The sequence below is a fragment of the Opisthocomus hoazin genome, chromosome 4 (genome assembly GCF_030867145.1).
Source record: "Opisthocomus hoazin isolate bOpiHoa1 chromosome 4, bOpiHoa1.hap1, whole genome shotgun sequence".
In the NCBI taxonomy this organism is placed as follows: Eukaryota; Metazoa; Chordata; class Aves; order Opisthocomiformes; family Opisthocomidae; genus Opisthocomus; species Opisthocomus hoazin.
In genome coordinates, this window is record NC_134417.1 from 36,784,644 (window position 1) to 36,810,828 (window position 26,185).

Here is a 26,185-nt window from a genome sequence, read left to right on the forward strand (position 1 = left end):
TACAAAGATCTCATCCTCACCGGTTGAAGTTACAGACTTCTCACTGTGATGCTGGATTTACAGCAGTGCGGCCGCAGTCTGCATTGGTTCACTTTGTCTCATGGAATCAATTTTTAGCTGAATGTATCGTCACTCAAATTTAGATTTCAGTCGCAATTGCACATAAACTCAAATGGAAAAGATATTACAGGACTTCCAAATGTAGTAAAGGCAGTAAAAAAACATAAAAGTTTCCTAAGAAGACGGCGTCGCCAGGGAGCCAGGGGAAGAAAGGAGGTGCTGGGTCGCATGCCACTTGTGATGGTGCATTTGTGCAGTTGCATAGCACAGCCACTCAGAGGGTGAGACTTCATGATTAATGGTGTTTATTCTTGACAGAAGCCTCCTTTATTTATCTGCAATACAGTTTAGTGATTTTATCAGTCACCTGAATGAAAAATATTCAGTCATACCAATATTGCAGTGTAAATTGAGTAGAGTCACTTTTTATTATATCTTTCAGCCTTATCATCTGCACAGTAATTTTCTAGCAGGGGTTTGATATAGAAAGGCTGGATTTAGCTGTACTTGACACAAAGCCTCTTCAATTTCCCCTAAAAGTTCAGGCTACTCTTAGAAATGTGTATAAATGTATATATAAAACCCTCTTATCCAAGCAATTTCAGGATTTGAAAGAATGAAGATAAAATGCGCAAACCTGGATGTGGGAAATGTTGTTCATATGAAAACATCTAATAGCTCTGAAGCCACTGGTGAAATGCTCTTTAGCGTGTAAGCTTGCGGCTTAGTGCAGTTCTTTTTGCATGGCTACGTAGCCTGACTTTCTTCTAATCAATCATCATCCAACTCCAATCAGCATACAGGCAGAGCCTATCGCTCATCCCGGGTGTAATTTCAGAGTTGAAGACTATAATGGCCACATACAGCACATTAGTCACCGCGATAACAGCTAGTGGCACTCCTGCGGAAGGGGGGGGGGGACGGGGGAGAAGGGGAATAAAATTCTTCTCATTCTCACAGTGCATTAGTGAAATAGGAGCAAATGTTAAACAAATGTTTATTCAATTAGCTGACTTAACAGCATTAAGTGTGAGAAAGCTGCTGACACTCCTTTGACCCGCTCTTTTGCGAGAGGGGAGGAAGGGGAAAGGGAAGGAAGAAAGGGGTACGTGAATGCCGTCAGGATTTAAATATGCCCACATATTCATATGATGGAGCCGCTGTGGTTAAACACTTCAAGAGATGGCAGGCCCTGCCTGTAAGCGAGAGGAGGCTAAAATCTGAATAGCAAATGAGACCACCTCTAGAGCATCAAAAGAGAATTGCAGAGCAGGGAAGTTTGCTGTAGGAACGCAGCTGGTAATTTGACTGTCCGGTCTGTTATTAATAACAACAGATAAAGAGTATCCTGCAGACCTTTTAGATTTTTCTGCTGCACTGCGTGCTACAGCATGGTTTGAAGGGGGAGTGGTACGTGAAGGTCCATGGCAGTCTCTCCTCTAATGTGTAGCAATGCTTTTCCAAGGCTTACTCGAATGAGACTTGCTTGTCCTGGGCATCTGTTTTATATTCGTGATGATAAGTTCCTCGTCAAATGCAGCACTGATACATTATCCTCAACATGTTAATGACCACAAGTCAATAGACTTGGAACCGGCTGGAGACAGGAGGAAAAAATTACCGGCCCTGAGACTGGGCTGTGCGGTGCAGGTGCAGGGTCTGACCCTACACAGAGTTCACAGAAGTCAGCGTGAACTGATCAAAGCAAGGCAGTGCCTTGGTAAGGCCCTACCAGAAGCATGTGGTAGAAATCACAGCGTATCTTGTTAGCAGTACTTTTATTTACTGTTTATATTGCTCCAACATCCAGCAGCTCCGTGCAGGATGAGAGCTCTGCCACGCGTTGTGCAAACAGACGGAGCTCTGCCAGGAAGAGCTCATGGTCAGAGCGCTTTGGCAAGGGAACCCTGGTGAGTCAGCTCCAGTGGCCTCAGGGATTACCAGCCCCTGCTGCTCTCACACAGAATCACAGACTGGTCAGGGTTGGAAGGGACCTCTGTGGGTCACCCAGTCCAACCCCCCTGCTGAAGCAGGGTCACCCAGAGCAGGCTGCACAGGACCTTGTCCAGGCGGGTCTTGAATATCTCCAGAGAAGGAGACTCCACAACCTCCCTGGGCAGCCTGTGCCAGGGCTCCGTCACCCTCAGAAGGAAGAAGTTCTTCCTCATGTTCAGCTGGAACTTCCTCTGCTTCAGTTTGTATCCATTGCCCCTTGTCCTGTCGCTGGGCACCACTGAAAAGAGTCTGGCCCCATCCTCCTGACACCCACCCTTCAGATATTTATTGGCATTTCTAAGGTCCCCTCTCAGCCTTCTCTTCTCCAGGCTGAACAAGCCCAGCGCCCTCAGCCTCTCCTCGTAGGGGAGATGCTCCAGTTCCCTTATCATCCTCATAGCCCTCTGCTGGACTCTCTCCAGCAGCTCCTCATCTTTCTTGAACTGGGGAGCCCAGAACTGGACACAGCACTGCAGATGGGGCCTCACCAGGGCAGAGCAGAGGGGAAGGAGAACCTCCCTCGACCTGCTGGCCACACTCCTCCTAATGCACCCCAGGATGCCATTGGCCTTCTTGGCAGCCAGGGCACACTGCTGGCTCACGGTCATGGTTTTCCTCACGCTGCAGATTATTGCGTGTCCCTCAGCCAGGGTCAGACGGCGTGCCTTTACCCTGTTAACAGCCTGGCAGCTTTGCTCTGGCTCGCTGACACTGGGCACTGAAGCGATGGGAGGCAGAGATGTGTTGCCTGTGCTGGGGAGGGGGGGACACCAGCTGCGTGGCTGAGGGCAGTAAAGCTTACACAGCTGCTGCAAAATTTGCAAGATGATGACTGCTAGAAGGCTGAAAGGCGACTGGCATTTGGAGGGAGTGGTTGTAGTCGGTCACTTTTTGTATGTTTGCACCCTTTTTTTGTGCAAGCAAAGAGATTGCCAAGTAAATCCTTGTAATCCTTCCCCCAGCCACCGATTTCTCTGCGGCAGTCCTGAGCAGGATTTGGAGGAAGGAGAGGCAAGCTGGGAACGCTCGGTGTGTGAAGGCCAAGGGGACTGTTTCGGAGGAGTGCCGGAGGGCAGAGACAGCGGTTGGTGGCAGGACGGGAGGAAGAGGAGAAGGAGAGGCCGGTTGTTGTGGGGAGGAGAACAAGAAGCCTGGCATTGACTTGGAGAAGTACTGGGAGACCGTACATGGGTTTATTTGCATTTTGCAAAAAAAAGAAAAATAAGAAATCAGTCAAAACTGTGTCTGCATACACACTTAAGGAACACACGTCCAGCCTCGTGTAGTGAAATGAATATATCCTGACTCAGCGGCATCCGAAGCAGTAGTTGCTCGCTGTAGTCAATACAGGTGGTACTGCAGACTGAAGGTCACCAGTGTTACAGCTGACCTTATGTGAACAAAATATTAAATAATGGAATGAATATTCATTGTTGTTGACAGCATAAACTCTTCCTGAGTAGCAGAGGGTGTATGTAAAAAAGCTGGATCTGCATTCAGGCAGTTTGTCAGTTGAAAAATAGGAATACAGTCACTGACTAAAGATTTAGTGCCTTGATTAATATAGCCAATTTTTAACTGTACCTACATAATGTTAACACTTCCCAAAGAAGGAAAGGGGAACCCAAGCAAGACTCTTTTGCTGTGGGTCATTGGCTAATTGTCGGTTGTGATTTCCAGCACCATGAACATCTCATGTCCAGTCACAGACTCACAGAATCACAGACTGGTAGGGGTTGGAAGGGACCTCTATGGGTCATCTAGTCCAACCCCCCTGCCGAAGCAGGGTCACCTACAGTAGGCTGTAGAGGACCTTGTCCAGGCGGGTCTTGAATATCTCCAGAGAAGGAGACTCCACCACCTTCCTGGGCAGCCTGTGCCAGTGCTCCGTCACCCTCAAAGGGAAGAAGTTCTTCCTTATGTTCAGCTGGAACTTCCTGTGCTTCAGTTTGTGCCCATTGCCCCTTGTACTGTCACTGGGCACCACTGAAAAGAGTCTGACCAGTTGTTGACTGCTGGTGCCAAAGGGTCGGTATGTACAAGCAACTATGGCATTAAACAAACAGCACTCTTTCAACATGGGAGGTATTACCAAAAGAATTTTGAGTCATGTGCTTTAAAATAGGAATTGCTACATAACAAGAAAGTCCTTACTGATTTTTCATCTTGCAGGATCTACTAGAAATAAGTGTATTAAAGTTTTGGGGGCAGCTATCAGAAGGTTATTCCAGCAAAAAAAAAGAAAAGGATCATAGCAGTTTAATGAGTTTAACATTTTTCAATTCTCTAGGCAGGGCTGAACTGAGCAGGTATCAGAGAAACAGCAATGGATATCATTGGTATGAGAGTTATGCCATCAATGCTTGTTCCAGCATTGAATAACGTACTGTTAAATGATTAAATATCGAGGTTTGAACTTTGACACTTTCATAATATAACAAGATGGATGAAAAGGCAATAATAAATTAGGTTATGTTACAATATTTCATCCCACTTCGTTGACAAGCTTTGTTCTGTGAGATAGATTATTGTTCCATCTGTAACCTCAGCTCAGTGTCATATTTACAATGTTATAGTTAAGGATCACTTGCTGTTTTCAATATAAATGTATTTTTCAACAGATTCATGAAAGAGCCATTTAAAAATTTACCAGGACAAACCTTGGCATTAAAATTTCCAGTCCTGGAGTTATGGTTTCCTTTAAAATCAGGAAATGCTTAAATCACCATGAAAAAATATATATATATACTTTAAGATAAGTTGTGCTTAGAAGAGGTTTTTGCCCAAGCACAGCTTAAACCAATTGGGAAACCGTTTATGGGAGATCACTTCTCTAACACCAAACTAACCTCGAAATTTTCATCCAGGTTTTCCTGTGACACAGACCTTTGTGGCTGTCCTGAATGGCTTGAAGTCTGCTTTCAGGAAACATCGCTATTGAAGAGCGCTTTCTGACAAGTGTGGAGGTCGCAGGGTGCCCCAGGGCCGGCTGTACTTTTCACAGTTGCAAGAGATGCAAAAACAGGGACGAGGTGCTCTGTATAGATACTCTGGCACATCTTAGAGCAGTTCCAGGACTCCAAAGCACAGAAACCCGGTGTGAGGACCCTGAGGCCACTAATAGGCCTTAATTGCCTTGAACAGCTTCATGGGGGACCTGCACCCACACCCCATGCTCCTGGGAGTCCCTTTTAAGCTCAGCTTGGGTCCCATCAGGCTTGGGACCAATATTCTAGGTGGATTCTCCTTGAGGGACCCCACCGAGCTATGGTGTAGCTTGTCTCCTGCCCTGTCTTTGGCCCTGTCTCCTTCTGCACTTGACTGGCCCCCATGCCAGATCTGGTTTGTCACTTTGCCTTGTCTCAAGTGGCCAATGGACCCTGTTACCAGCACGTGGTTCTCATCCTCCAGCTGAGATCTAGGAGGATGGAGTGCATCACCTGTGCCAGGGCTTACCCTTGGCTCCTGGCTTGCTTTCCCTTAGAGAGCAGCTGGCCCTTGCTGCTCCCCAGCAGCCTGAACTGGGTCTCTTTTTCTTCCCGTTCTCTCCTCCTTCAGCTCATGGGCTAACCACCCTTACTCAAATGTAAACGTAAACCCATCTAAGATGGTTTCATGGCACTTTGGGCTGATCCTCTGCCTGGTTCTTCACTGGGTCCACGTGAATGATGAAACAGCGTGTGACTTAGTTAGGAAGAGGATCAAAAAAGCAGAATAGGAAATTGGGTAAGAAAGGATTTCGGTGTTCCTGTTCTGTTATATGGTTTCTGAACAGGTACAGACAAGTCTATTAGCTTGGAAAATAAATATCCATTTATATTTTTGTTATTTTTTTAAAGGCTCAAAAATCCCCAAATATTTTACTTTTCTGAACATAAAGAATTCAAGGATGTTGAATATTCCCACCTGTGGTTTCATTCTGCCTCTGTCCCCAGGAGCTATACAGGAACGCAGGTGGGAGGAAAGGTGTGAGTTAGAAGGGAAAAAGAAGAGCTGAAGGAGGGAATGCTGTGTGCCTGCTTTACCTTAATATCCAGAGCTAATCTGGCACCTGTCACACCAGGGACACGGGCAGAGACTGGAAACCTGCTCCTGAATCCTGTTGGTGTGACACTGAGAAGGGAGAGTGGCTGAAGGGCCACATAGTCAACCAGCTCTGTGCTTGGTTACCTACCTGGGGATTTTTACGTCGAGTCATACCCGGACAGCAGTATTTCACCTGCTGGAGTTAGCTGCTCTGTTACCAAAGAAAGGGGTAGGATTTCCTCTTGGATTTGGAGAACCTGATCTTCTTCCTTGAGAAACCGGCTAATCGTTAGGTACAAAAACCAACCTAAAGTATGTGGTATGGGCCCCCCTACGCCTGTTCTCTCTGCTGATAGAAATGTGTGATCCTTTCAAGAGAATACTAGGTGCGTGCTATAATCTGTGCATGCAGATCGTACTGAAATAGGTGTAACGCTCTCATGCCTGCCCCATCGACTCCGATTCCCATGATCTTCCTTCCCCAGTTAAAAAAAAGGCTGCGTGGGCTGAAAAGGGAGTCGCACTTTGTTCGGTTTTTGTGGCAGCTAAAATCCAAACCTGCTGGTCAGTCTTGTGCAGAATTCAGCCGTTGCAGCTGTAAGCAACAAAACAAAATGACACACCATCTTCATGAGTGATAACCAAAATCTTACACACAGCTCACCTGTGGTTCAGCAGTGGCCAGAAAAATCGTTTAATAAAAAGTGGTTTCATGTGTCCTGTGATTTGCCGTACATCTGATGCTGTTTGCAGCTGCTCAACTGGTGCGACCATGTAAGTTTTGAAGACCATGCAGACACTTCTGCAACATTTCATTAAAAGAAGTGTCATGACTAATAGGGAAATAGGCACCTGTTTGCCCTTCCACTGATCTCACTGCCTTGGCGCGTGTGCGCCGTTCTCCTGCTGAGTGGTTGAGGCTCTCCAGATCTGTGAGTCTTGGCAGGGAGAAGGTGGTAGGCTGGAGATGGGTGGGCAGTGGGAAGACCTGCGTTAGGTGTGGAAGCTGGGTGGCAGTGACTGCATGGCAGCACCTTCACGGTGAGCGGGAGGGCGGTGCAGACACGAAGGATGAGACGCCTTCATAGCCAGTCCCGTTCTCTGCTGCTTCTCTTTTACATTGGGGCTGTAGAGGTAATCAAGGTTACTGAGAATATAATAAAATCAGCCTAATATTATCCTGATAAAATCAGGATAAAAATTGCAGTGATAAAACAGCCATGGGATCTCTTGTGCCCCCAAACCTGGAGACCTCCAACTTCAGTATTGAGAGTATGACAAGCTTTGTATTAAATCTGAGTTGAGTTTGCAGGATCTCTGGGAGCGGACACAAAGGTCCTGATTCAGCAAAGAGCGTGCATCTGCTTCGCTCCCTCTCTCTGAGGGAAGCTCAAGCAGTTGGAGCTGAGAGCAGATGGAGGCAGGAGGGAAAATGGGGTTGTAGGGAAAGGAGTGTCTGGGAACACAGACTGAGAAAAGTAGAGGCTGGAAGTGAGAGGAGAAGTTAGCAGCACGTTAAAGTCAGATGTTGGAGAGAGATTAGTAAACATTAGAGTCCAGAGCTGGGAATTTTATGTGGAATTTGGTGACTCCTTGTTTCTGCCTCTGATAATACAGCTTATGTTCCTGCTGTCGATTGATGTTACCCAGGTCGGCGTCCTTTCCCTCGCATCTGTGGAAGGCTGAGGAGCTCAGAGGAGTGGAGAGAGGAAGAGGCAGGGCGGAGAAGGAGAATTGGTTGAGTCCCAGTGTCCTTGAATGGCTCCCATTGGATCTGGAGGGAGAAGCTGACAGCCTGGCTCTTAATCTTGCTCTTGCAGCAGCATTTGGCTGTTGGCCAGCTGGAGAGTGAACCACTGAGGCTGACACAGACTTTCAGCCTTCTTGCAAAAGCTTTTAAACAGTTTTCTGTTTGATATGCACCAGATAAGGCCAGGGCTCCTGTCTGCCTGCCTGCTCTTCGGGATTCTAACTCTTTCTGAGTTGAGATCACGTTAGAAAAAATGACTTGTAAAATGACATCCAGACTTGATTTGTTTGTTACTCTGGTATTAAATTTGCTATACTACTGTATTTTCCTTACTGCTAGGATGGGAAATTCAGTCTGTAATGTGATGTCCAGCTGTGGTATTTTTACCTCCTACATCACCGTGAGTTTTAAAGCTCCTGCCTTCCACACTCAGCCTTACAGGGAACCACGAGATAGCGAATGCTTCATGGCTGGTTGGGTTTAACAGTCCCAACAACACTGAAGCTGCGTTTCCACCATAAAACAAAGGTGCTTCAAAGCCACGCAGAGGAAAAGTGCTCTGAGGAAAGGAGATGCCTGTTTTGCACAGTGGTGGAAAACGGCTTCTGGTTTCAGGTTCTCAGTGCGTTGTAAATACGGTGAAGACACACCGGTGAGTGGCTGGGCTTTGTGTGGGTCACTTGCTCGGGTGCCAGAGGAGCGGCTGCGCTGCCGATACCTGCTGCTAGCACACAACAAATGCAGCTCGCTAACAAACTTTGGAGCTAGGAGGTCATTTGGTATGGGAAAGCTGAACAGGCTTACCTTGTAGGAAGCCGTAGGACAGCAAGAATCACACAAAAGCCAAAGAGGGAGAGAAGCACAACAGGAAAAATCTTTTTTCCCCAGATTTTATGAGCCCTCGTGGATTTTGTGGCAGGGAAGCTGGCGTCGTGTTAGGAATGTGTAACTTTGATCTTTGTCCCACTCGTACGCCGGCATTTCTGAGCTGATGGCAGGGCAGAATTGGTTCCTGTGTAAGATTACGTTCTGTTGACCTTTTAGGTGGCGACAGCTATTTCCATTGATCATGGTATGTGTATGTTAAAGGGGAAAAAAGTACATTTCTTTTTTTAATATTCTTTGTAAGCCAGCAGCATCAAAGAAACCGGCTGCCCTTACTGCTTTCACAGCTGCTGCCTATGTCTGTGCTGTATATATGCTAAATTAATTGGAAAAACAGGGACAAAAAGGCATTTAGTTCAGGTCAACCAGTTGGACTACAGCAAACGCATGACAGGCTTAATCATTGTCTTTTGCCAAAGAGCAGGTTGGCAAGGGCAGGCACTCCAACCCCTTCTGATGAAATTTGGACTTTTTCCAGTGCCTTTGGAGGCGGGATGCTGTGAGAGAAGGGTCTCCATGCAGGGCCCGGACGCTGTCATATTGACAGGGTGGGGTGATGGAGAAGGTCACGACAGGTTATTTATCTTTTGTCAGCTGTGAACTCAGCTTTCAGCCTTCGTTCATCACAGCTTCATACACTTCGCCTGAGAAGGCACCACAGCTCTCCCTTCACAAGAATGAGGTGGTTAATTAGTCTGGTCTTATTAGGGCATCGGTCTCTGGTGCCGTGCTAAAAGCAAACGTGCAGCAGTCTTTCTTCCTTTGCCACCAAGTTTTCTGCATCTCTCATGGGAAGGGACATCAACAAAAAAATGCCCCAAAGCACCCAGCTGTCATAATGACTTACAAAGTTTGGGTCTTCTGAAATGCCTTCTGTATAAATGTGCAATCTTGCACTTTCAGGAAGAGTAAACTGGCAAATGAAGGGAGTGGGCTCAGTGTATCTCTCAAAACGCTTTCTCCAATAGCCATGTGGTTTTGAAGATGTAAATGATTCAGCATCTCAGTAACTCTTCCTTATGGCAGCAAGAATTAATATGTGGTATATGGGGTGCATATTTCACACTAATTAAAGTGATTTTCTGCTGAACTCTATGGGGAAAGGGCATCAAGGGATGTAAAGATTAAACCAAATATAACCTCATGTTAAAATTGGACAGAGAAATGTTCCTAATAATGGGTACAGCGAAGAATTAATTTCCTATCCTTCTTCTTTCCAGGCAGTTGACTTTAGTTGTAGTTACAACATGTGCAGCCCAGTTGTTATTCTTCAAGAAATGATTGTGTTACCTTTACAGTATTTTTCTTTATTGTATAGGTAACCTGGCTGGTTTTCATTTGTTTTTCTTTCTTTTTTCTTCCAGGCCTTCTGCCTTATCTAGTAGCCCAACATACTCAGAACTTCCATTCCTAAGAATTTCCCCGCACCGAAATCCTGCTGCAGCATCAGAGTCTCCCTTCAGCACCCCTCACCCATACATTAACCCCTACATGGACTACATCAGGTCCCTGCACAGCAGCCCGTCACTCTCCATGATCTCAGCAGCCCGCGGACTCAGCCCGACAGACGGTGGGTTAAGACAGGCTTCCTGTTTTCTGTCATTGTAGCAACTTAAGTTATATTAATCTTGTCAACATTTTTCCCCCCTCGTTCAAAGCAGCTTCAGCAGGTTTGTCAGACATATTCATTATGTCATAAATGTTTCAATACTTCATCAGCCGATCACGGCTCATTTGTACATCTCACAAATGTTGAAACTTCAGGGAGAAGGAAAAAAAAAAAGCCCAGCCTCATTCAAAATTTAAGCTGGAGTGGTGGTGTATGTCTTGTGATATCTTCTGTTTGTGGAGCTGACTCAGGGTGTGATTCTGATCTCCCAAGAAATCCACTGGATCTGCACTGAATTGAGCCAGATTCTTCATGAGCGTACATCACTGTATAACCATGAAGTTCTTCAGATGCAAAAGGCTTATTAATTAAAATAGTACTTTTCAATCATGTAAAGCATGCCCTGACTTGTAATATTTAGTCAATAGTCCTGTTAAAGTTATGTAGAATCGTTTCACTTTACCGTAGCCAATGATACGGCCAAACAAAATGATGCTGATGTAGAAGAAGAGGCTGATGATCAGGACTGGCTCCTTTACTTTAAGTGGTGAGCGGTGTACTTGAAATATCGATGCTTTAGGTCTTGATGTGACCATGACTATTACTTTCCAGGTTATATGGGTTGGAGTGAACTCCTGTGCTCGCTCTTGTCATTACTCTGGCACATTTCATGTTCATTTCAATGGGAATTTTGCCAAAGTGAGCAATGAATAGAGTTGCAGAAAGGCTCAGTCTTGTTAGCAGTAGGTTTTTCAATAGCAGAGTAGGCAGTTTGACGTTCCAATATTGTAACATTTGCTGAAGAGAGCTAAAATATAACACATTCTGAAGCAAATACGTAGATATGGGGAAGATCTTCCCAGTGTATGCAGAAACTTACCAGAGTTAAACTGCCTTTAGCTAAATTTGAAAAATGAGTGGTGCACCCTGTCCAAATGGATAACTAATTAATCCTTGCTTATAAGAACATACACCTTTACAGTTAATCCATTAGTTACGGGCACGTATTCTTATGAGAATAAATTTTAATGACCTATTGTCAGTCAAGGTATATGGCATGCAGACAGGGATTTCGTAGCAGCACTTTGGATGTTGTATGAATTCTTGCTAATTCCACCATTTTTATTTTAGCCAAAGTATTAAAAAATATTTTGAAGGAACAATTTGAATGCTCAGAAATACATGATTTGACTCAGGAAGCTTCGGAGCTTTTGATACAGGATAAACATGGTAGAGCTGTAATATAATGGCATAAATTGGGAAACTCTTGCAATGTATATTTGGGCTTTTCACAAAATCTAATATGCAGAACACTTTGCTGTCTTCTTCAGTAATCTTCAGATTGTGTTCTTGCAGAATTTCATTTATGCTTAAGGTATGCTCCGGTTGCACGTGCGAAGAAAGAAGGGAAGGAAACCACCTATCCCACAACCATACGACATTAACCTGCGTACGTTCTTGGTCTCAGGTACACAACACAGAATTCACTTGCATAGATCTAGGCACATAGTGCTATCTGAGATAGGTGGGTATCTGACCTTGCACCCCACTGACACTCCAGAGAAGCAGCAGTCTCCTAGAGGTGCTTTGCTGTGTTCACCAGGTGTGTGTTAATCTCTCTGAAACTCTAGGGTGTCGCAGGGTAGTATTTGGTTCCAGATTCTGGCACCTAAATTTAGGTCTTTGCAGTATAGAAATCTGTCTGAGGTCTTGGTGTGCTGTTTTGCCATTCTAGTCCAGTGAGTTCTAAGTAGTGCAGTCGGTGGAGCCTTAGGGATCTCTTCAGTCACCCAAATACAGACACTTGCGTGTCACCATCCGAGTCTGGAGCTCCGTCACAACTACGATGGTGCTAGCATTGATTTGTCTACAATTTAGGTGTTTGGTGTTGGTTCAGGTCTGTGAAATACCTTGCCTCAACTCCAGCTGCCACCTCAGAAAGGTGGTTTTCTCCTCTAAGGCATGTCTGATACCTGCCAGGCTCGTGTGGGTGCCTCGGATACCCACGGGTTTCCAGATGGCACGAGACACTCAGATGTGGACAGCACAGTTGAGTATACCCTGTCATAACGCTCGTCCCCCGAGCTTTGATTACTAACTGTGTACACAACCGTAGCCTCTCATAAGTGCAAGCTAAACTTACTAGCTGAAGCTTCTGTCTTTGGGTTTTGAACAAATTCATCTTAGTTTACATTTCCTCTAGGCTCACAGCTCAGCTTTGATCAGTTACCGCAGCCCAAGTATGATGCAGCATCTCATGAAAATACGTAACTTGATTGAGGCATTGGAGATACATCATTAAAACAACATGCTTATTGAAAAGCTGTTAAATTTGTTCTCTGGAATCCATAGTTTGTTGTGTGATCAGTCAGGTATACAGTGAAATGCTTTTTTCAGGTGTAGGTTCCTGGATCAGATAGTCTAGGTCATGGCTTGGGCACTACCAGAACGCAAATAAAAAACCCCTGTGATGTAAAGGGGTGCATGCACAGAATGGACACCATGGCTGAAGTCATATAGCATTTGAACTATGAAAACTTGTAAGTTGTTATTGTTCCCCTGAAAGTCATAGCAAGATTTCTCTTGCTACCATAATTGCTTTAGGCCAGTTAAATAATTGGGTCAATGTACTGTTGGGCTCAGTGTGTCGACTCGCAGATCTGGGGGTGGCCGGCAGCCAAAACAGTCTGGAACATAACGAAGAGCACTTGCATGCTCACTATGAGTCTTGCCAGCTGTAATGTTATAGTGGCTTTCCAGTACTTAAAGGGAACCTATAGGAAAGATGGGGACAATGTTTTTAACAAGGCCTGTTGTGATAGGACGGGGCATAATGATTTTAAATTAAGACAGGGTAGATTCAGACTGGATATAAGGAAAAAATTTTTTACAGTGAGGGTGGTGAAACACTGGAGCTGGTTGCCCAGAGAGGTAGTGGAGATCCCATCCCTAGAAACATTCAAGGTCAGATTGGATGGGGCTCTGAGCAGCCTGGTCTAGTAAAGATGTCCCTGCTCACTGCAAGGGAGTTGGACTAGATGACCTCTAAAGGTCCCTTCCAACCCAAAGCATTCTATTATTCTATGAATTGCCACAGCAGTAGTAATGGCAGAGTGTCTTCTCTCTTGTCACCTCACCTTCCCCAGCAGAACGAGTGGGCCAGGAGTGGCTGAGGACTCCCCTGAGTAATGCAGAGGGGTAAGGACTGAGTTGTTTGTGTGTGTAGAGTGGAGGGTTCAAATGATGCTCAGCAATGCCCACAACACAGAAGAAAATGCCTCTCCTTGTAAAAAAGGCAGGGGCAAAGCTGAAGCTGCCCAGGAACAAACAGGAGAAAAATCAGGGCTGCGGGCCGTCCTGTTTACCCTTCAGTTACCCTTCATGCAATACATCATTTAGTAGGCTAATTTTTCATGTTTGAAGAAGGTGCTAAGGAATGATCTTTAAAGAGCACCAGAGCATTTCTCAGCGTATGGAACATTTAGTAATGCAATGATTTCCTCACTGTGTTTTCTGTAGCAGTTCATTTTAAAGTTTGCAGCCGATGTTGTTGTCGGTTAACCCAGACACTTATGTCAGAAAGCTCAGGAAGTATTTTAAGTGTGTCTGGAAAGATATGGTGGTTGCCTGCTACTGTAAAACTTTCAAAATCAGTGATTCAGTGTGAGTTACTCCTCTTTTAAAATTTAGTCCGAGTATTTTTATTGCCATTTCACAGAAAGTGGTGGTGGCTGAAGTAGATTATATTTAATTGGGAAATCAATTTGTAATTTGGGAAAAATACCAACAACCTTTAATTTATCTCAGCTCATTTTTATGCCATTTCTGTTCCTGTTTGATGTACTTTTATTCTTCTGAACTCTTCCTGAAATTGGTTATATTTAACATTATAACATCAAAAGCACATTCTTCCATTCTCTTTGGTAAAAATAAACACAGATTATACATTAGAAACGCTGTTGCTTTCTTCAAACTCCAATGCCATGTTTACCTCCTTTTAGTGTAAATGTTGATTCTTTGTTTCTAAGGTTTGCATTAACGATCTGATTCTCTAATGTAATAATAAATTAGCTTTTTTAGTAATACTGTGTCAGTAACAATATTCAGGTGAAGTTGGTAATTCAAAGAATTCCAGCTTAAAATTTTGTTTCCATAGAAGATTCAGTTGCTGGCATCAAATAAAAATCTCAATAATAATATGAAAGAATATAAAAACAGTCTGTTGAGGTGTAGCATGTTAACTTAAGGAACTTGAAGTGTTTTAGGCAAACTTATGTACCGTCTTCTGGTGAGCAGAGTGTAAGGAAATTTTGTTTTGCAAGTGGGACAAGCAGAGAGCAGAAGGCGGCTGCTCACCTCCGGTTACATAGCAAATCGGAGTCAAGATCGAGGAGAGGGAGCCCTGTTTGCTTTAGAAGTATTTCGCACACAAGCCCATGCAATCATCCTCTACTTACTGCAGCATCTGAAGCCTGCTGAGATGGATGTTTGGATGGATTTCATGTTTGTCCAGAGTTGCCCATTAGTTGGTGGCCATGCTTGAAAACTGCAGGGGAAGAGAAAGTTCACACCTTATTTTTAGAGGAGAAAAAGGCTAATATAAGTTATTGTCAGAGGACTGCATCACTCGTAAGCTCCCTGACAGGATTGTAGAGCCTATCCCGTCCATGGTTTTGACTCTGCAAACGTACTTGTCTGTCAAGTACACTTATATATGAACACTGGAGGACTTCAGTCTGTCCTCCAAAAAAACTGCCCCTGTGTTGTTCATGGATGGTAGGTATTTGTCCTGAAAACATGCTTTGTCCTTGTTTACTCCTAAACTTATGCACAAACTTACACTGTGAGTACAAATCTTCTGGTCCTCTAAGCAGAGACTCCAGAAACTTGAATGCTTATGGAAGTTCAGCCGCGTTGTTACCTTAGAGATGGAGTCATTTGGGCCAGGGATGAGGTAAATGGGAATAAAGCTCCCGGAAGGTTTTTGCTTTTTTATGTCACTAAATAAATCATACCAGTTTCCATTGCTGTCAGCCTGTCACTTTTTGAGTCACTTAATAATAAATATAAAAAAAATGATATCACAGAGCTCATTAATATTTTATGCCTTGCTGTTTTTTGAATGGTGTCTTTGCAGTATCATTGCTTGAAATATATTGACCGGTCATGGCATACTGCAGAAGTTGCATTACCTTAAAAAATAAACAAGCTGTTTTAATAGGCAGAGAAACCAGCAATGCGATAGAATTTTCCTTCTCGTTTATCTGATGTCATTAATGGTGCTTTTTATGTTGTGTTTTTAGCTCCACACGCTGGCGTCAGTCCAGCTGAATATTATCATCAGATGGCTCTGTTGGCAGGCCAGCGCAGCCCGTATGCAGACATCATTCCTTCAGCTGCCACTGCTGGAGCCGGTGCTCTTCATATGGAATATCTTCACGCCATGGATAGTAAGTGACGTTTGCTAGAAATATAAACTGTCCTGTAAAGGGAACCGCGTCGGTTGTTGCTGGTCTGACCCAAAAGGCCTCCATGCAGATGGAGAAGTGGGAGTCAACATGAGCCTCCTCGTGAGGCTGGAGGGCCAAAGCGTTGGTTGTCAAATGTACGAGGGTTACGTCAAGTCTGAAAGTAAACTTTGAAAGTAAGTAGGGAGCGGAACAGGACTGCTCTTGAAAACAGGTTATAAATTTTATTTCCAGCAGGGCTTGAGTGCTTTTGAAAATGTCATTTTCTATTCACAATCAGTAACTCACTTTCATTGTTAGGTTGAGTAGTTCCCTCATGAGCTCTCTGTTAATAAAAGGTTTACATCTGTTTTTGCGTTAGTAGAGCATGCTCCCCTCCTTTTTGAAGAGAGGTAGCCATGCTTACAAGTTGTGTATCATAGACCGATAGACTTTGAGACCACTTCTAAGGTGAAGCAGTTTGCTGGATTCTCAAGGATCCTGACTTAGTTTTCCCAAATATTAAGAGCCTTCTTGACCCACTGCAGCATCTTTCAGAGGTCTAATCTGTCTCCCTTTCTCTGGTGAAGGAGGAAGAGAGCACCATTCCGAACTGTTCACTACTGCTACTTTTGATCACCCAGAAGGGATTATGCAGAGCACTCCCCTCTAGTCGTAAGGTGCTTACACCCTTTTTGAGGTGTGCTCCTTGCACAAGGGAAATAAAAGGTGGTGACAAAAAAAGGTGGTGACTGTTGACTCCTGCTTGGTAGTGCGGAGCCATATGATAGCATTAGGCCACCGTGTTGTCCCACAGCTTTTTAAAACTTTTGTTAGTGTGCAGTTTCTTTTTCCCTGCCGCTGGCTGCATGCCATAGCTGCTGATCTCAAGGCGTGTGGGAGTTGGGTGGTTCACTTCTGGAACACATGGAAATATAGCTAGCTACCCCTGCAGAGCAGATGTCTGGGAGTGTGAAGTAGTTGACTGACCAGCAGTTTTTACAAGAATCAGGCAAGACAGATAGTTGTGGAAGTGGGCAAGGAAACTATTTTAATCTGTTACCTTGATAGTGAAGGATTTTTTAATTCAGTTTCTGTTATCAGTCTCACTGCACTGGTTGCATGTATAGTGTTTTTATAGTAATCTAACATACCTTGAACCCACTTCAGAAACAGAATAAACCCACACAAGTAGTCTGGACTCAAACCAGAAGTTAATGTGCAGGCTTCAGTGCTTGAAATCATAAGAATGTGAGATGTCCTGATTGGGATTTTGAGAGGAGTAGGGAGAAATGAGGTACACTGCTAGTGCGTTCGATGCATATTAACAATACCTTGCAGAATGGAAACTCTGTTATAAGTGGTTCAGGTAATGTAAATCTGCTGCTATGTTCCAGTTGCAAGGACAAATCCCCAGCTTGTGTGGACATCACTGAAGTAAAGGGATTGTAGGATAGTTGGGGTTGGAAGGGCCTTTAAAGGTCATCTAGTCCAAATCCCCCTGCAATGAGCAGGGATATTTTTATACTCTCAGTGCTTTTGGTTCCTACTGGGAGAGAGTTTCTGAATGTAGGTAGCAGTACCAAACCGCGTATTTGGATGCAGGCTTGGCTGAATTGATCTGTTCATCTATAGGAAGACAAATACCCTGATGCATGCCAGAAAACTGAAGAAAAACAGAAGACATTGCAATACTCATACAAATAATGGCATTTGCACGAAGAAGCTTCATGTGTTAGTAGAGATTGCGTATGCTGTAATCTACATAGAATTACAGCTTTTGCATCCCAAGAATGTTATCAATTCTTACTTAAGGGAAAATGTTTTGACCTTTGCCCATAGCTTCAGCCCATTCATAAAAGGCACCTGAACACTATCTCTAATAAGGATATTTGCTGTCACCAGCTTTAGCTATGATATATTTGAAATGCGCTCTTTAATTTGTTTTGTGTTTGTTTTTAAAAATTAAGACTGCATATTTGAGGTTCATTATAGCAGCGACTTTTCAATTAGGGATTGTTTCAGAGTTAAAGACAAAAAATGTGTAGCGCTATTATGCAAATGGGTTATATTTAAACAGTAAATAGAGAATTAAAAGAAGAGTGAATCCTAGTAAGGTCACTCAGCTCACCTTCTGTATTTGATGAGAATGTGTTTAGTCAGGCAATAGCTGCTTTTATCTAAATAGGGTATGAAGTTACCCTTTTACTTTGTAAAAACTAATTAAAACTATCTTAACTTGCATGGGTATACAGTAAATTAATTGTCATTAAGTAGGAATCTGAATGTCCTATCATTCATCATGCTAAAGAAAACCCCTTTCTTCTTTGTCAGAATTTTAGATTAGAAAGGAGAACAAAACAATTAACAGGAAGCCGATATTAAGACTTTTTTTAAAAAAAAAAGTAAGAAAGCCCATGTTTGCGTTTAATAACAAAGTGCAGTGATCAATGCAAAGCAGTGTCATTTGTTTGGGTCTTTCTTCTTAAGGGTTTGTACGGTGATCTTAAAACTCCTCTTTTGCCTTTGCCCAGTCTTGTCAAACGAAACAGAAGAGAGATTGGTAGTTTCCCTCATCATCTGCTATCAAATTCTAAGGAAGTGGACTCAACTCACTCAAAGGCCGATGCTCATTTATTCCACACAACAACCAAATAGTTACAAGCAAGGCATTGTTCTTCTTTTGTGAAGCAAATCTGTCTCCTAATTGTGTGTTTATACAGCATCTAGCACAGTAATTTGGCAGCTCTGCCCTTTCCTGTAGTATAAATAATGATTCCAACACCAGCATGCAATGGGCAGAAAAGCATGTTACATACAGCTTGTGCAGTTTTGGGCCTTTTGTTTCGCTCTGTGGTGCTGGAAAACTGATTTCAAAATGGGGATGATATGAGTAGAAGAAACATTAATCAGAAGGTTAAATCTTGCCTAAAGAGCAGTAGATCCTTGAAGCTCTGAACTTCACTTTCCGTGGACTTTCTAATATATTGTGGAAGAATAAGACCATGACTGTGTTATGTTTGATTGTCATTTTTCCTCATCCTGTCCTGTGTGGCGTGAAAAGTGAATCAGACTTTTCTTTGCGGTGATAAAGTTTTTCTACAGTTTTGGTGGCCAGAATCGCTGGCCAAGTCTTCCCATCTTCTTGCTTGATCTAAAAGGGTCAGATGTGCTGCCTTTAAGTATAGCATCAAAGTAACTAGGAGAGGAGCAGTAGATGGGGAAGGTATTGACAGTACCACAGTAGCAACAACTGCAGTTCCTCGTAGTGGCTGTAAGAATACTGTATGCCAAAACTGTCTTTTAGGCACTTAAATAGTTCCAAAAATCACAGCCTTTTGGGTTTGATACCTACATCTTTCACTTGGGGAATATGTTTTCCTCTGCTTTTAAATGATGTTCAGTGGAAGGAAGCATGTTCACTGAGGTTTCTAGATTGACCCTGGGAGTATTAATATCCTCACTCTGATTAACTTTTGCCTGTGCTCACACAGAACGGGAGACTTTTCTTTTTCAAAGGTATCCGGCATTGACCTACCCCTTTTGGCATTAGAGACACTGATAGCAACCCGATTGATGCAAAGGATTCGGCCGGCCTGAAGAGTTAAGCCAATGTGAGAAGCTTTGGACTGGGTTTGATTTCTGATTTTCAGGCACAGCTGGAGAATGAGGGTGGGATAGCAAAGCCATTCCTTTTCTTCTCGTGCTGATGACAGATTTACCATTTTGAAAACTAAGACAAAATTTATGACAGACTTTCATGAAGTGAAAACCAAGTTTACACATCTGTGAGGAGGAACCAGAAGGAAAAGAAAGAAAGAAAAAAAGCTTTAATGTAAAAAACAAATCAAACTTCCAATGTTCACAGCCTTCAACAAAAACTAGTGTCTGAGACAGGTTCAAAGAAGTTTGATTTAAAGGGATGAAATAAAAAAGGTTTGATGAAGTTTGATTTAAAGAGATGGAATAAAAGATACATGTCTGAAGATTGCCCTATAAATGATTAAGCAATGCTAAAAACTTCAGCTCAGAAATCAAATTCATGGGCAAATTTGCTGGATGGCATATTCCATTTTTGAAATTTATGATGGAGATAGATATCTGTTATTTTAGAATTGATCTCCACCCCAGGAATAAGATCTTTTCTTCTGACACCTGCTGGATCTTTTGTCGGCACACTCAAATCTTTACTATCAACTACTGATTTTTATTACTGTAATGTCTACTCCAAAAAGGTGACATTCACAAACAAATCTTCACTGTCAGCTTCCATTTGCATGCTTTGCCAAAGCTGAGGGGGTTTTTTCAGCACTTGCGCAGAGGTAAATGGATTTTCAGTGAATTGGTGCTCCTGCATTTTTTGGTTTTAAAGCATCATCAAGTAGGGAATGTAAAGTTTTGGTGGGACAATACTGTGAGCAGAAGAACATCTCAAAGTGCTAAATAAATATTGAAGTGTTTGTATTTAAAATAAATGCCCGGGTACAGCTGAAAAGTTTGGTTTAGTATTCAGAGGCACTGACAAATTGTGACCTGTTCCTTTTTATAATAACATACCAACTAAGACTGATGTACGCTAAATGAATGGTTTAGCAAATGTCCTGCAGCGTAACGAGTGGTCAGCTCATGCGTGAGGCTTTTTAGGCATGTAAAACCTAATTAAACCACAAAGATCTGAAAAAACAATAATTCCATTTAATTGTATTTTCAGTTTTGAAAGTTGTGGTCTCCCTTGAAGCGAATCCCCCTCTCCGGGGGTCAGACTCTGTAGAGCTCTGGCCCAGCCTCAGCTGTTGGCTCCTGCTGTGAAGCAGAAATATTCCTGTTTTTGCAGGAGAGTGCTGGCTCATTGGAGATTGTTCCTATCCTGGGTAGATAGAGGGGACTGCCGAATTCCCAGATCCCAGGTGGGGCCTCAAGCAGGCACTGGCTGGAGGGGAAGAGGAAGCCAAGGCTGCTGCGTGGTGTGGCTGAAGCCCAGGCTCTGCCCTTGCAGCTGGAAGGAGCATCGCTTTCCATCACCGGCCACAGATCTGTTGCATCCCCCACAGAGCGGGGCCGGGGGTGTCCGGGCAGCAGCTGGCAGGCAAGGGGGAGCTTTACTGAGCGGTGGGTGGGGAGCGGGCCTCTTACAAGAGCCATAGTGTGACTTAGGCAAGGGGTAAGGGAGACGGGCTCAGTCCAGAAAGGGCAAGGAGGAGGAGGAGGGAAGTCATTGCAGTTTCACAGAATCACAGAATGTTCAGGGTTGGAAGGGACCTCTGTGGGTCACCCAGTCCAACCCCCTGCCGAAGCAGGGTCACCTACAGCAGGCTGCACAGGACCTTGTCCAGGCGGGTCTTGAATATCTCCAGAGAAGGAGACTCCACAACCTCCCTGGGCAGCCTGTGCCAGGGCTCCGTCACCCTCAGAGGGAAGAAATTCTTCCTCATGTTCAGCTGGAACTTCCTCTGCTTCAGTTTGTGCCCGTTGCCCCTTGTCCTGTCACTGGGCACCACTGAAAAGAGTCTGGCCCCATCCTCCTGACAGCCACCTTTCAGATATTTATAAGCATTTCTGAGGTCCCCTCTCAGCCTTCTCTTCTCCAGGCTGAACAAGCCCAGCTCCCTCAGCCTCTCCTTGTAGGAGAGATGCTCCAGTCCCCTCCTCATCCTCATAGCCCTCCGCTGGACTCTCTCCAGTAGCTCCTCATCTCTCTTGAGTTGGGGAGCCCAGAACTGGACACAGCACTGCAGATGGGGCCTCACCAGGGCAGAGTAGAGGGGGAGGAGAACCTCCCTCAACCTGCTGGCCACACTCCTCTTAATGCACCCCAGAATGCCATTGGCCTTCTTGGCAGCCAGGGCACACTGCTGGCTCATGGTCAGCTTGTCGTCCACCAGCACTCCCAGGTCCCTCTCTGCAGAGCTGCTCTGCAGCAGGTCCACCCTAAGCCTGTACTGGTGCATGGGGTTGTTCCTCCCCGGGTGCAGGACCCTGCACTTACCCTTGTTGAACTTCATCAGGTTCCTCTCTGCCCAACTCTCCAGCCTGTCCAGGTCTCGCTGAATGGCGAGTTTTTGAGTATCTTCAGGGCGCCACAGGGACTATAAGTTGTCCCCTTATGTGATCTGTCAAGGGTGACCGTGCTTCTCCCCAAGATGGTAAGAGCTTTGAACAGTTGTCAGGAATGCTTGTTCTGTCCTCCCTGAGATGGCGGGCTGGAGTACCAACAAGTCTGCTTGGGCAGCTGTGGCATGCAAAATAAGTGGTGTCTGACGGCAGAAGCAGCAAAACAGAAGTGTCGTCTCCTGCTTTTATTGCCCAGTCTAGCTTCAAAAGAGAGATGCTCAGGTGCTAGTATTCCTAACAACTGCTCCACTTTTTTGATCAAACCCATGCACCCCCTCTCTAGTTAGCATCAGTAGCCATCAGTCCACGTTTAGCAGGCTTTTAATGAATTTCTCAAAGAAGTGGCAATCTCTTTGTAGTTTTACAGATTCAAAACTGGACTTCAGCTCCATAAGAAGTAATTTTTCAAAAGTATTTGTCCTAGAAATCATACTTGAAACAGTTCATACATGGCCATCAGTAGCACATTGCGACTCTCAGCTGTAAATGCAGAAATTTAGCTAGGTCTTGCTTATCAAAAGAGAGGGAGGTGTGCTTGTCCCCTCTGAGCATCTGTGCTGCCTTCTTTTTGGCACGATGAGGTCTGTGCCCATCAGTCTGAGGAAAACAGAGGGTTCATAATTAGGTTCACATGACTGCAAATTGTTGCTGTCATATATAGCACACCATTAGGATGGTTGGTAGTAACACATGGTACTGTGGTAGCAGTGCTCGAGTAACATCTCATTTTGCTGATCAGCCAATATGTGGCAGGTCTTCCTTGTCCTCTTCACTTGTTGTTTAACCAGCAACGCCTGTACTTAGCTATCCCCTTGTAAAACCAGGAGAACAGAGTTTATTCACCTATAAAGCACTTGAATTGTATCCTCAGCTGAGGCAAATTATGTTACCACTCCTGACTTCAGAGCTGGTATTCCCATTCATGCTAGCTGAAGTTAGGAGAGTTGTGGATGAGAGATGTAAGTGCAGAGTATTACTATTTTTGTTTTACCATGACATGTACCTTGTATTTCCTTGTTGAATGTATTGCAGCTTCTTAAAGCTCCTGATTATTGTTGGTTTTATTGTAGCACAAATAAAAGCTGTCTGCCTTTAAAAGACATGAAGCACAGCACAAATAAAATATCAAGCAGACACAGTACAATAGTAAGCTCATAAAAAGGAGATAAAACAGATTATGTAAAACACCGTGTAGTAGCTTTTAGGAAGAAACAAAAGGCTATACAGAAGTTTTAAATGATGAATCAAGAGCATGAACAGCCATTGAAAGCATGTGTTAAGGGCTATTGCAGAGAGGGAGCATGAGGGAAAAAAACCTCTGTGTTAGCTTAGCCTGGTGCCAAAGAGACTTGACACCCATGTTGGCTAACTGAGGCAAGTCCGAGCACAGATTAGGAGGAGGACTATAGACGGAGATCTGACCATATAGTCACAGCAGCAATAAAATCACAGCTTTTAATACCAGATGAAAATCTTGGATAGCACGCACAGACAGAAGGGCAACCCACTCAGATATGTAAGGAAAACATACAGGCAAATGCTAATCCAGCTCTGTCCTTGAGAGGAGTCTAACTGGAGTCAGTTGGGCTCTTCTCCTGGTTAATGTTAGGCATGTTGCCTTAAATACCCTGCTGAAAAAGGGTCCTGGGCACCAAGACATGAGCAAGAATTAGAAAAGTCAGACCTATAACAAAGGCTTGTGGCCAACTGTGAGTTATTAGCAAGTTACAGAGAATGTCAGGGACTCTGAGAAGTAGCTGTAAAGCAGGCATCAAACCCAAGACCTGCATGACCCTGGCTGTCAGGATCGTTAGGACTCAGTCCTTTACCACAGGTTAAAGGGATTAAAAAGGTAGAAGCAGTAGTACTGTTAAAGGAAATAGTTCAGTACGCAGTGGGGAAGCTGATTCTCTCCTCCTTGGTTTCAACTGAGATCGAAAATAATTAAATAAAGGGAAGAAATTTAAGACGATATATCTTCTGTCAGGACTGCAGAGAGTTGGGATGACATGGTGAAATAGACCAGAAGAGGTACAGATTTTCAGAGCAGCTCAGAAAATTTAATATGTATTTATTTAAATGCTATCTGTATGGTTGCCTTGTCTGTGCTGCTTTGAAAAGCTTAATCTCTAGTTTTAAAGAAATTTGGCAATCATAGGCCCTTGTGCACCCCAACACAAGAATATCATGGGATCTTGGACAAGTTCAAATAAAACCTACTGTTTCTCAGTCTAATGCTGGGGCTTCTCAGACTTCTGCTGATAGAGCTGGCCTTTATAGTGTTTTTTCAATCCTGATCTTTAGTTTTGCATGAAGTATAGACCAAGCAGTATTACGGTCAACAAAGGAGAAGCTGCCTCCTCATTTCGACACTATATTTTACAAGTTTAGCTTTGACTGTATGTATTAAAGTGATGCAGGTTTGGGTTTGCTGGTAGCCCAGATCTGAACCACTGTCTCATTGCTCATAGTTGAATTAATGATGTGAATGTCTAAGAAGCCATCAGATTCATAAATCACCAGAAATGAGAGGGATAACTCATAAAAGTCTTTTCCTTTTGTTTAGCAATTTATCATTTTGCTTGCACATTAATAAACAGAGCTCCCGTGAGGTAAGCCACAGGAAGACAGATTTTTCTTCCTAATTTTCCTCAATCGTAGCCAGTAGATCACAAGTGGAGAGAGTGGGCTTGTCACAGCGTGTTGGTGTCTTGTGACTCCCTCTACCCATCACTGATAACAAATAAATGTGATTAAGTACCCTGGTGGATAATTATTTGTGTTTACATAACAGGCGCCAGGTTTCCAAGTCCGAGATTGTCAGCTAGACCAAGCCGAAAGCGTACGTTGTCCATATCCCCCCTATCTGATCACAGCTTTGACCTTCAGACCATGATCCGGACATCTCCAAATTCCTTGGTCACAATTCTCAATAATTCACGTAGCAGTTCCTCAGCCAGTGGTTCTTATGGCCACTTATCTGCAAGTGCAATAAGGTAAGAATAGCATTTTCTACCTATATTGTATATTCTCATTTATGTGTCATACACACGGGTGTGAATGTATACTTACATCTTTAGGTAACAGTTTTGTTTTGTGAATGTGTGTATTTTGCAGTTTCTGTAATGTGTGTTCACTGGAGCTTAATTTGAAGTACAAAATACTTTTCTTCTTGCTCAGAAAGGTAACCACAAGGGACTTTTTGGCAAATTGTTGTCCAGTGCAGGTAATGCTCCATCTGTGCAGCAGTAACGGAGTGTGTGTGTGCTCAGGAATCTGTTTTCAGAGAAGAAGCTCTAGGATAAGATTGTGACTTAACTCACTCGCATTCTTCCAGCCATAGGTATAACGGAGAGTGAAAAATTCCTGCACTGCAAACATTAGCGAGTAAAGCACAGACAGGTGGTACCGTTCAATTAAAATGTTTGGCTAGAACTGCTTCATATTCCCCTTCAGGTTTTTTTTCATATTTTAGTTCGTGTATTGAAAGTTTAGACTTTTTGTGGCTAAATGATCTTTTTCTTGCACCAAGGAAGTACTGTTATCATCCAGTATCATCAGAAATGCTGTGATTTTTACTTGGCCACTTGCGTGTGCAGAAAAACAGCCGAAAATGGTTGTTTAGGAGGCAGAAGAGGAGAGTGGCAGGGAAGAGGTGGGCAGAAGTTGAACAGGAAAGGGAAGCAAACAGGGTACAGGGAGAGGGAACAAAAGCAAGAATGTCAAAAAGAAGGGAGTGGAAGAAAATTAAGAGAAGCAGCAGAAAAAATCTAGATGCAGCTGCAGAACATTCTTCTATTTGTGATATTGCTGTACGTTTACTGAGAAAAGCTCCTTTGGTATTAAAAAAAAAATCCCCCAGCTCTCCTAAGTCTCAGAAAATATTGGGTTTGCATTTATAGCACTCACAAGAGTGCTGCTGGTCCCTGGCTTAAAAGCAGCCTCCACCTTCAATTTGCAGTGAGGCAAAGGAGCAAGTCCGCACAGCAATTTCTTGTGAGCTGAAAGACCCAGTTTTGGCAAGGCTCAAACATGCCTTTCCAGAAAAAAATTATATACTTCAAAAACTGGCTATGGGGATTTTCACTTTTGGAGAAAACAGGGCATGCAACTGCTGTGTTAGAAAGCATGGGTCTGCCAAACCTTGAAAGTGACAGCACTGTAAATATTTGGTATTACTGTAAGTGCTGTTGGTATTTTTAAGCATTACTAAATAGTCGTGCTTCATAGCTCTGATGTTCTTGAATAGCTGTATAGTATTTCACAGGTATGATATCATAGCTCTGCAGTACAACTCTGCAT

At 43.7% G+C, this 26,185-nt stretch overlaps 1 protein-coding gene across 2 annotated transcripts in view; it reads left to right on the forward strand.

Annotated features, from left to right (window-relative positions):
* GLI3 (GLI family zinc finger 3) overlaps positions 1–26,185 on the forward strand; it is a 196,191-nt gene that overhangs the window by 114,952 nt on the left and 55,054 nt on the right. For both annotated transcript variants that reach the window (XM_075418582.1, XM_009943066.2), the window contains exons 4-6: positions 10,081–10,286; positions 15,629–15,775; positions 24,678–24,879. In XM_075418582.1, coding sequence (XP_075274697.1) covers positions 10,081–10,286; positions 15,629–15,775; positions 24,678–24,879 — 555 coding nt within the window. The remainder of the gene's footprint in view (positions 1–10,080; positions 10,287–15,628; positions 15,776–24,677; positions 24,880–26,185) is intronic.